General features: G+C 46.2%; 1 protein-coding gene across 1 annotated transcript in view; it reads right to left on the reverse strand.

Moving 5' to 3' along the window:
• Positions 1–12463, reverse strand: part of ehd4 (EH-domain containing 4) — a 31476-nt gene that overhangs the window by 14927 nt on the left and 4086 nt on the right. Inside the window, exons 2-3 of the mRNA XM_080784145.1 lie at positions 7835–8011; positions 5184–5281 (exon numbers count right to left, since the gene is read on the reverse strand). Coding sequence (XP_080640271.1) covers positions 5184–5281; positions 7835–8011 — 275 coding nt within the window. The remainder of the gene's footprint in view (positions 1–5183; positions 5282–7834; positions 8012–12463) is intronic.

Raw genomic sequence — 12463 nt, forward strand, 5'->3', positions numbered from 1 at the left:
TTTGTAAAATCCATATTGATTAACTCTGAGAGTGTACAAATGGAACCATTTGTACACTCTCTGAGTTACAGTACAGACCCATAAGGGTCCATTTGGTTCCTCCTAACTATCATTTAGCTGAGGACCCCCTGGAACTGCCTCAAGGACCCCTGGGGGTCCCCAGACCCCACTTTGGGAACCACAGGGTTAAAGAATGGAACAATTCCAGGTAGAAACACACCAAGGAGGGTGTTGTTCTGCAACCACTAACCACAAGGTCACACATTCAACAACAGTCATATCATATATTGCCACTGAAACCAGTACCTGCTCACTCATTGTCTATCTGTCAGAAATGTCAAATGAAACGGCCCCCTTAAGTACAGCAGCTACAATCCTGCAGGCTCATATTAAAGACATGACTCACATTTCCATTCTGTGGAGTAAAATCACTATCTGCGATTCCATCTACAGTCTTCCTGACTCAGGATCAGCTCATTATTCCGAGACCACTGATTATTTCATAGCTATTTCCTTCTTACAAAAGGAAACGCCACGGTTCAAACAATAATACTTCCTGTTGCCATGACCTCAGCTACTACAGTAGGACAAAAACACACAGTACCCATACACCCTGCCCATGTCCACTTTTCTCTGAGTTCCATGCATATGCTAAATAAAGACTTAGTTATTGTGAGCTTAAACCATCGCTGTGGATGTAGCATTGTTGATGATGTCCATACATCTTCAACCTATCCGGAGCCGGTTCGCGGGAGCAACATTTCCAGCAGAGAGCACCAGACTTCCCTTTCCCGGGCATGCTGGGGGATCCCAGGGCGTTCCAAAGCCAGCGTGTAGTCCACCCATCTGGTCCTTGGCCTGCCTCGGGGCCTCCTCCCCAGAGGGACATGGCCTGCCCCGGGGCCTCCTCCCCAGAGGGACATGGCCTGCCCCGGGGCCTCCTCCCCAGAGGGACATGGCCTGCCCCGGGGCCTCCTCCCCAGAGGGACGGCCTCCTCCCCAGAGGGACATGGCCTGCCCCGGGGCCTCCTCCCCAGAGGGACATGGCCTGCCTCGGGGCCTCCTCCCCAGAGGGACATGGCCTGCCTCGGGACCTCCTCCCCAGAGGGACATGGCCTGCCCCGGGGCCTCCTCCCCAGAGGGACGGCCTCCTCCCCAGAGGGACATGGCCTGCCCCGGGGCCTCCTCCCCAGAGGGACGGCCTCCTCCCCAGAGGGACATGGCCTGCCTCGGGGCCTCCTCCCCAGAGGGACATGGCCTGCCTCGGGGCCTCCTCCCCAGAGGGACATGGCCTGCTGCGGGGCCTCCTCCCCAGAGGGACATGGCCTGCCTCGGGACCTCCTCCCCAGAGGGACATGGCCTGCCTCGGGGCCTCCTCCCCAGAGGGACATGGCCTGCCCCGGGGCCTCCTCCCCAGAGGGACGGCCTCCTCCCCAGAGGGACATGGCCTGCCTCGGGGCCTCCTTCCCAGAGGGACATGGCCTGCTGCGGGGCCTCCTCCCCAGAGGGACATGGCCTGCCTCGGGACCTCCTCCCCAGAGGGACATGGCCTGCCTCGGGGCCTCCTCCCCAGAGGGACATGGCCTGCCCCGGGGCCTCCTCTCCAGAGGGACATGGCCTGCCTAGGGACCTCCTCCCCAGAGGGACATGGCCTGCCTCGGGACCTCCTCCCCAGAGGGACATGGCCTGCTTCAGGGCCTCCTCCCCAGAGGGACATGGCCTGCCCCGGGGCCTCCTCTCCAGAGGGACATGGCCTGCCTCGGGACCTCCTCTCCAGAGGGACATGGCCTGCCTCGGGACCTCCTCCCCAGAGGGACATGGCCTGCCTCGGGACCTCCTCCCCAGAGGGACATGGCCTGCCCCGGGGCCTCCTCCCCAGAGGGACATGTCCTGCCTCGGGACCTCCTCCCCAGCGGGAGGCTCAGGGAGCATCCATACTAGATGCCTGAACCACCTTCACTGTCTCCTTTCCATTAGAAGCTCTACTCCGAGTCTCCAACAGGTGACTGAACTTCTCAACCATTGCCTAAGGGATAAGCCAATCACGAAAATACGAAATCCCATTTCGGCTGCTTGCATTACGATCTTATTCTTTTGGTTATAAATCATTACCCACATTCATGACCATAGATAGAGTAAGAATAAAGATTGACCGCTATATTGAGAGCTTTGACTTCTTTCACAGTTCTCTTTTTCAGTACATCGACTGCAATATACCACTCCTGCTGATTGAAGTCATATATGCAATATTCCGTTGACAATGTGCAGAAGTTTGCAGAACTTCACATTAGAATCCATGAATGTAATCCATGAAAGCGTTATCGACTATGCCTTCTCTGTACCACAATGCAGTGCACATAAGGTTCTCGTTGGCGAGACATACCGTAGATTTACAGTCAATTACAAAGTTGCAGACTGCAGAACAAATACAATGGAAGTGGAACGTCCAAATATGTTTCGTCATGATTGGTTGGGTTACTCCACGATTTCTCCGTGGTCCACAGGCACATTGATGAGTTGAAACTCTGCCTGGAGTTCTTTGGCCAGCCAGTGACAGAATACATCACTGGGTGGTGGTAGGGCTGCTACAGCGATACAGAGAACAGTGGCAGCCAAGTATTGCAGACGTTATAGACATTGCCAACCCTATGACTAATATGTGGAAATCAGTTGAAAGGAAACAAATGTACTGTATGTGTACTGGACAGTGGACAGAAAATGGCTTTACAAGAGGGATATCACACAAAATGTTGTCATGTCTGCACAGTAAAGTGAGAGAAAGACAGAAAGCGAGAAAGAAACACAATGACATCGTTTGCAGTGATGTCATACATTAGAGAGGTCATTGGGTCCATCTGCAGACCAGAGACTGGGATGATATCTCTCACACACACACACACACACACACACACACACACACACACACACACACACACACACACACACACACACACACACACACACACACACACACACACACACACACACACACACACACACACACACACACACACACACACACACACACACACACACACACACACACACACACACACACACACACACACACACACACACACACACACACACACACACACACACACACACACACACACACGCCACAGCAACAGTGACACAGACATTGAACCAGGTTGCTACATGTATTCACCCTCAAGGACCCCTCAGAAACGAGATGATGCATCTCAGGGGGATTATCCTCTAAATACAAAAGCAGGAAAAAAAACTCAAGACTTTAGCCAATCTTTCAGTCAGCCAACCAATCAGAAACTACATCAGTCACTCACTCAGCCATCCAACCAGTCAGTCAGCCAATCAGTAAATCAGTCAGTCGTCAAGCCAGTCAGTCAGTAAATTAGATGGCAAGTCGATGTGACTCGCTTGGACTGCTGAGTGTTTTCAGGAGGAATTCATCCTCAGCTGAACTAAACACTTCCAGATGGAGGAACGCCCTCCACACCTCCCTCTATCCGCCAATCCCTCCATCATCACCCCTCCTCAGCTTCAGGCTTCTAGTGTTCCTTCAGAATCTAGCCTCCATCGTTCCCTATCCATCCTTTTTCTGTGCTTCAGTCACTCAAGTATCCTTAATCCACCCCAACATAATTTGTGTAAGCTTCATTCCTCACTCCGATCCATCCCTGTAATATCAGCTGCTATAGCCTCCCTGAATCTCTCCATTTGATCTCATCAGTTTTATCTGATGTTCTTATCCAGGGATTCACTGAGTGAACAAATGGTTGGTCATTGAGTGCCTTTTTCAATGGCACTTAGGCAGGATTATTGGCTGTTAATAAGACACACTGAGTTGACTCCAACGACGTCGAGTCTGTGGGGGCTATGGGGCTATAGCCCCCATGAAGAATTAAATAGCCCCTTTTAGCCCCCATGAGGATTTTCGTGGACATTTTATATTAACATTACAGATTTTCTGGGAATTATTGACACTCTGTGACTCTGTCAAGTACCAGTGAAAACATCAACTTCTTTTTTTCCACCGCTGTGGGGGGGGGGCTGCGGGGAGGCGGGGCTGCGGGTAGCCCCCATGAGGATCATCAGAACTATTCGGTTCTGGTTGACTCTCATCAGGCTTGAAGCTATTAACCTTCATGCTTTAAGGACCGCACGATTTTGCAAGTCATGGAGTAATCCAGTTCAAAGTGATACACAGAAATGTGTTCAAATCAATCCACATTAAGACACAACCTACCTGTCATGTGCAAACCCTGCCATCCTCTTACATAATTAATTCTTAAAGTGGGGTTTGGGGTTCCCCAGGAGTACTTGGGGGGGAGCTTGTAGATCTTAGAGGTTTTTACATTTCTCGACAATAATGACGTCACCCGAATAGCTTGGGGTCCTGGATGAGATGCTTAGAAGCAGATGGGGGCCCGCAGCCAAATACAGTACATGTCATTGAGGGGGTCCTTGACATGAAAACGTTTGAGAACCAGTCTCTTACATAATTGTGTTCTGGACCTGCCGGAAAATGACATTTTGACACACACACACACACACACACACACACACACACACACACACACACACACACACACACACACACACACACACACACACACACACACACACACACACACACACACACACACACACACACACACACACACACACACACACACACACACACACACACACACACACACACACACACACACACACACACACACACACACACACACACACACACATCAAGTGCAACATTGTAATAATCTTCCATTTCAAGATTGATGTCCTTACAGTGAGTCAACCAATAAGACTTAATAAAGTGCACAATGAGATCCTAGATCAGCAACGTTACAATTAACCAGCAGTAAGGAGCAAAATCATCAATCAAACCTGTAGCAACAAGATTACACAGAGATGCTTTCACATCCCCTTTAAACACAGAGGAGAGGACAGAGAGCAGAGGAGGGAGGGCCAAATGAACAAACATGCACATGCGTACACACAGGACCTCTCAGCTCTTCTGCTGACTGACCGTCTCTCCAACACCGTCTCCCTCTCAGCTTCCCCACTGTCTGTATCTCCTACACAGTCTCACTCTCTCAGCATCCCCACTGTCTGTATCTCCTACACCGTTTCCCTCTTAGCTGTCCTACTGTCTGTCACTTCTACAACGGACGGACAAATTCATTCATACAAACCTCTACTGATGCGTTGCTTCTCTCCAGACAGGATACCAGGTGTGTCAATGATGCTGATACTCTGAAGAACCTGATTGGGCATCTGGGAACAGATGAACCTACACACATACACACACACACACACACGCACGCACGCACAATTAATACACAATGCACAATGCAGTCAATGCAAAGGCATGAGTCATGATGAAATGTATTTGATAGATAACAGATTATCTCTGAGATAATAAACAATACTCATAAATCAAATTGTGAAACATCTATCGTCTGACGAAATTCTTCTGTAATCATGCGACCGGGAACCCATTTTGGTGTTATGCTTTAGCTATTGAAAAATAGCAGATCTACAAGCTCATAGCGCGCCACCGAGTGGCGGCTACGAGCTTGTAGGTCTGCTATTTTTGAAAAATCGAAGAACGACTGACATTTTTTTAGAATCTGATCTCAGGTCAGAATGCGTTAATCAGACCAGTGTGTGTCCAGTGGAAACCTCGTATGAATCTGATCTCAGGTCAGAATGGGTTAACAGCTGTCATCACAGAGAGAGAGCTAACTTGAAGATAGCTTTGGGTGGAGGAGGTATAATTGACCTTTTTATCAGCACTCTGCTGTTTTTATTAGTCACTTAAACCCCAGCATCGATATTAGGGGGAAATCTTTCACAGAAAATAGCAGATCGACAAGCTCTGTGGTTAAAGATGTGGGGAATGAGGGGTCCATTTTGTAATTTAATTTTAGAAAATGTGTCCTCCAGTCCACTGTTAGAAAGCATAATTCAGCAATACACCTCCACAACAAACATTTACAATAGTGACAGAGGTGGAGTGAGACAGAAAGGTTCCTTCCATTCAAACGTAGAAGAAACATCTAAACATACAGTACATGATTAAATGATCTAGATACGGTAAAAGCACTATTCTCTCCAGCTCTGGTCTAAATAAAGAACATATTTCTACTTTGAAGACAAACAGAGCTCCACCTTAAATGTGGACATCACTTAGTGCCACTGTAGCTGCTATAAATGTAACTTGACCTCTGAACTCTGGAGCAGACCAGGGCCTGGTAAATTGGCAAATGGGAACAAACACACTCCAAACTGACATGTGGTGTGACGCACAAACACTTCCCCCCCGGAAACAATAACTTATTGTAGAGGCAGGTTCCTCCTTTGTACAGGACGAACCTGGATTCCTGGGTAAGGAATGTCTGTGGTCTGCTTGCGCTCACGCACACACACACACACACACACACACACACACACACACGCACACGCACACACACTCTCTCTCTCTCTCTTTGCGTAACAAGTAGCTGAGCTTTATATATTTTAGGACAGAGGAAATACATTTTAGTCTGCGTGTTTTCCTGCTAAATTTAACCCCATAGTTTGTAAACTGCGCCGGTTGACAGGCCAGCATGTATGTATGTGTAGGAGGTTGAGCTTCCACAATGGCATTCTCAGTGAAGTGCTAAATCCGAAATGAAAAAGATAGCACATCTCAAATTTCAGGTCACAACACGATAGACAAAAGCTTATAAATTATCTTTCGGCACAGATCCTTCTTTAGTGTGCTTACTGTACGTGTGTGTGTGTGTCTTTGTATGTCTGTGTGGTTTTGTAATTCTATTCTTCTACAGACAAAATGTCAGAGGATGAGATTAGAACGATTAGAGTTAGGTTTTAGGGTCAAGAAAGATCAGGATGATCAGTAATTGTTAGTGAATGAACAAAGTCAATAGACATCAATGGAATGTTCTCATTATTATAATATTATATAATATTAATATATAATATTATATAATATTTATTTTATGTATTGTATTATAGAGCTATCAATTATTGTCTATAATCAGTATAATGTGCAATTATTGCTGACGAGACAAATTATAATACTTTGTCACTGACTGACAGCTGCAGTTACACATATGGTAATGCATGCATATATGACTGAGATTTCAGTTCCTTTTTTTCTTTTTCGGTGCTCAGAAATTCTAAAATAATTTGTGGTTTATCAGAAAGTGTATTTTCAAGTTCCCTTTCTTCAACATTACTGCATAGTGGTTGTTGCTAATGAGAAATACATTTCCCATTTGACATTACGAAAAAAAAAACTCATTCTTCCAACGTCTTGTCTCTTTAGCTATGGTTGAAAAAAGTAGTAGTACAAACTATAAATAATTCTAAGCCAGTCTCAGGTCCAGAGGCCCATGTACTAATACGTAGGCCATATAATTGACTGTCATACGGAATAAGAAGTAATCAATCAGTAACCTCAAAACTGAAGCCTCATGTTATAGTGTACTGTGCACACCCTGGCTGACTGGCTGTTTGATTGAGGTGTTTGGTTTGTGTGTTAGGATTTAAATGCAGCGACAACCTCACGGCCTGCCTGCTCTTATCAGTTCAACCACATGTTTAGAATATTAACAATGTTGGTTTTTAATAAAAAACGAAGTTATCGTCTGATCTCAGAGCTGTGGGCTTCTCAGCTCCACTGTGAGGTCATGGAAAATTCCAGATGCCAGGCCTCACACGCACACGCACACACACACACACACACACACACACACACACACACACACACACTTGGAAATTGACAATGACGAATGGTCTTGGTTGTATTGGCGTGTGTGCTTATGTGTGCATGTACCGGTTAAGGAAAGAGTTTCCGAAGGCGTTCAGTTTCCTGAAAGGTTTCTTAGGGTCGACGACCAGGGCATTGCCAGGGACCACACCCTCGTTCTCGCCGTACATCACTGCTATGAATCCATCCGTCGTTGGTTCTGGACCAATCCGCATCCCTGGAAAATCCTGCTCCAACAGATACCTGAGAGAGAGAGAGAGTATAAGTATCATCAGGATGTGATTATCGTTTACAGTGATGCCTTATTACTGAGCCATGTTACTCGTAACATAATGACTGTTCATAGCGTTTGAAGTTTAGGCGGTGGTCGTGGATATTTTATTCAGCCTCATTCTCGTATTGATTCTTTGTTCCCATTTTGACAGATGCTAGTCATATAATCCAGATTTATTCACATGTTGTGTATGTTATTTGATTTTGCTTGACCACAAATACTAAGGGCTATATCTTGCGCCACCCCTTAACCCTTATCCCTAAACTAATTTGCCATTGTTTACTATTTAAAAAAACCTTTTAAAATAGTTCAAATAGCCGATCTACAAGCTCACAATGTCTCAAAAAATTGTAAAAGAATGTCTGTTAAATGACTAAATTGTAACATAGATATGCCTGTCTAATGCACCCAGACCCATCTCTCTGCACAACATACTGTGTGTGCAGATAGACCAGCTGTCTATCTGCACTCTGTATACTTATACACAGACCTGAGAATTATCTCAATACTGGAATGGATCAGACAGACAGACAGCTTCAATCATTGGGCAGAAAGACAGAGACACAGTCGGTCAGAGGGACAGACAGATATGCAGAGTTGCAGATCAACAGAAAGCCTGGCAGACTGACAGGGAGAGAATTCAAACAGAACAATGAATTCTCCCTTTCCTTCTGTATTGTTTGGATCCTGGTACTGAGTCAACACTGTGCACACGCATGCGCACACGCGCGCACACACACACACACACACACACACACACACACACACACACACACACACACACACACACACACACACACACACTTTGTTTAGCTTGCACAGTAGACAAAACTAAAAGGTCAGAGACAGAAAGGCGTAGTTAGTTTCCATAGAAACCAGTTGTAAATATGCCATTACTGAAATCCAGAACTGTTGCTGACACCTCCTGTCCAGCCTCGTAGGATGGATGACTGGACACTGGAGTGGACAGTATACCTTAGATATACTAGAGACCTCCTGTTCCAGGATCAGTAATGTACTGTAATGTCCTCTGTGTGTACATAGTGGGTGGACGGTCCAACAATCAAACACATTAACCTCTCTGTACAGCAAAATGTAACTCTGAAAGTGTAAACAAGGACCCATACAGAGTAAACTCCCCATTATATATTAATATGTAAATATTCCATTCACTCCAAGCCCATACTATTGCCCATACATTGCCCTGAAAGCTTGTCTGTAATCTAAAGTAGCCTGAAGGTAAGGAAGGTGTTGTTACTCCTTTTGTTAGGGATATAAAGAAGCCGGTATGCCCATGCCAGAAGGGGTAGTTCTGTCGTGGAGCTTACTGTCTTTGAGTGTGTGGTTTGAAAAGGTTAAATACTACTTAAAAGAGGAGTTTGGGCTCCTTTGGGAGGGAGCAGGGAGGTGACAGAGGTGAAAGAGGACAGGGAGGGCGAAGGCAGAGGCCTTGTTAGGATGCTGCTTAATGATCTGCTAAGAAACTTAAAAACTAAACCTTTCTGCGTGGTTAGATTACATTTTTTACCCCATACAACACTATCAATTTATATCATACACGTTTAACCAAACAGAGCCAAACTGACTTGTAAGCGACCGTTTGGTTACGTTTGTACATCCATCCATCCATCTTCAACCGCTTAGCCGTATTCCATAGTCGGGTCGCGGGGGCAACAGCTCCACCAGAGAGCTCCAGACTTCCCTCTCCAGAGCAACATTAGTGACTTCCTCCTGGGGGATCCCGAGACGTTCCAAGGCCAGTGAGGCGATGTGTTACCTCCAACTGCGCCTTGGTCTGCCCCGGGGTCTCCTCCCAGTGGGACGTGCCTCGAGGACCTCCCTAGGGAGACGCCAAGAGGCATCCTAACCAGATGCCCGAACCACCGCTGATTCTTCTCCTTTCCAGGCGAAGAATCAGCGACTCTACTCCGAGTCTCTCTCGCGTGACTGAACTTGTACACTCAGAGTTAAATGAACATTGAGATTTTTACTGCAGCGGCAGGGATGTTGAGTTGAGCAGGATATGAGCAGTTACTGAGTATGTAGTGGAAAGAGTGACTGTACGTGATGTTGCTCTGATGCAGTCTGGGGGTCTGTGCCACCATAGCTATGTTTAGACAGACTAAAATAAAAACAACTAGTTTTCCCCTTCCTTTCATCTCTGCGTCGACCTTCACGACCTCACAATGACTTTTCCAGGGTTAAGGAAAAGTGAGAAAAGGAAGGAAGTCCTGTAAAGACAAGAGAAAAGGAATGCGGCTCAGAGTCCCTGTCCAAGTACTTCCTGTTGTGCCAGCCGACCAGAAGACAGAAAAAAAACAACCTTGTTATAACCATGGCTATTGAGGTTATCCGGGCGTCCTTTTTAATCCCCAAATATACCGGGGAAACCATGCACCAAGGGAATGAGAGGCCCTTTGTCTGGCTGACCTTGAACAAGGCTTCAAAAACTTCACAGTCATCTTCTCCACACACACAAACCCCCTAATATAACATGATGCCAGCCCAGAACACAATGTTTTTCCCTCCCTAACCCCGTCTCTTTCTCTGTAAGCCCTTTCCCCTTTTTATATTTGACATTTGTATGATAGTGTCACTCGCATGACAAAAATAACAGATCTAGAAGCTCACTACGTGTTGCGGATGCAATTTATTGTGAGCTTGTAGATCAGCCATGTGTATGTGACGCCTTTGCACGACTAGCATAAATTGGGCATTACTGTCTCTCTCTTTCTAAATATATCCAGCTCATCCTCCAACCTCTCTATTGATCTATTCCGTCCTTCCTCCTCCCACTTCCCATCAATGAATGACTCACGCCCCCCCCCCCCCACACACACACACACACACACTCTCTCTCTCTCCCCATCACTATATTTTCCATCATTCATGCCTTTTTTATCTTCCTAAACACAGTGATCCTAGAGCAGACCGTTCATTTGTACAGTAAACTGGTACAAACTGGTATAGATGTCTACTCCCTCCATCAACCCCCCCCCCCCCCCCACATCCAGCTTTAACCCTCGGTCTCCCCCATGCCTCCTTCCCACATCCATCTGTTTACTCAATCCCTCCTCCAGTGCCATCCTGTAGGAAAAGGAGACAAGGTCAGGGGGCATCAAACAGATCACAGCAGAGGAACGAGCGCACGCACGCACACGCACACGCACACACACACACACACACACACACACACACACACACACACACACACACACACACACACACACACACGCTTAAGATTTCAACACATCTCCGACAACATTCACTGATAACCAGAATGAATGAACAAACCAAAACTCACTCTGTGCCTCTCTGTAATAAATCACTACTAACAAGCATTAGCCAAAACATTGCTTAATTGTTATCACTGATGTTCTTGGCTGGGATATTTTGTTGCAAAATAAAATGGGTGTGTGTGTGTGTGTGTGTGTGTGTGTGTGTGTTGCAGCACAACATCTTGCACATGACTTGAATATGCATTCAAGATGAATTTTAGAAAATCTCATCTGTTTTACTACGTACTGTATATAGGTTTCATTTCAACCAATACACATGAAAGATTAAATGTGTCGACTCTGCACTTCATTGGCCTCAGCTCCCATGATTCATAGCATTCTTTTTAAGTTCCCATGATTCATAACATTCCTCAGGGCAGGGCGGAACCCCTGTGTGTGTGTGTGTGTGTGTGTGTGTGTGTGTGTGTGTGTGTGTGTGTGTGTGTCCCACATGTACACATGTGCGTGTCCCACATGCACACACAGTGTTGCAAAGTGCTGCAGAAATCTCAAATCTCTTCCATAAACTTGTGTAAATAATAATGTGATTTTGAATAAACTATGCAAAACTAGCATGGTTACCTCAGAGGACTTCCCAGAGTGACAGATCCCACCCCTACACACCCATCTCCTTCACCTTGCATAGCAACAAGTGAAGTTGTTTGTAGCCAGCAAATACTGTATGACTTAACCACACACACACACACACACACACACACACACACACACACAAGTTTAGATAAGGTCATTGTTGATGTGTGTAACTCTAGTGAGAGGTCATTCAGTCTGTACACTCCATACCGAGTCTCTGTGTTCAGAGTCAGACACACTGAAACAGCCACATACTGTACATCCACGAGTCTAAACATGATCTTCCATTGAAGGCAGGGCACCAGTTAGCGGCTGTAATGTAACTCAGTAAGACTTCAGTGCTGCACTAGCTAGCCAACCAGCTGGCCTGTGAATGTTAGATGGTATACTGTATGTGGTTTGCTGTTGTATCTGGGAACACACATTGATGATAAATGGAGCTTCAGAGATATATTTATCTGAATTGAGTGGCAAGTGTTTGGTGGCATAAGGCATTGGTGTACTAAACAAAACTAGGTGATCGCCGTGGCTGCATGAAATAGTGTTTGGGAA

The sequence above is a fragment of the Protomyctophum bolini genome, assembly GCF_963924005.1.
Source record: "Protomyctophum bolini genome assembly, chromosome: 15".
Classification (NCBI taxonomy): Eukaryota; Metazoa; Chordata; class Actinopteri; order Myctophiformes; family Myctophidae; genus Protomyctophum; species Protomyctophum bolini.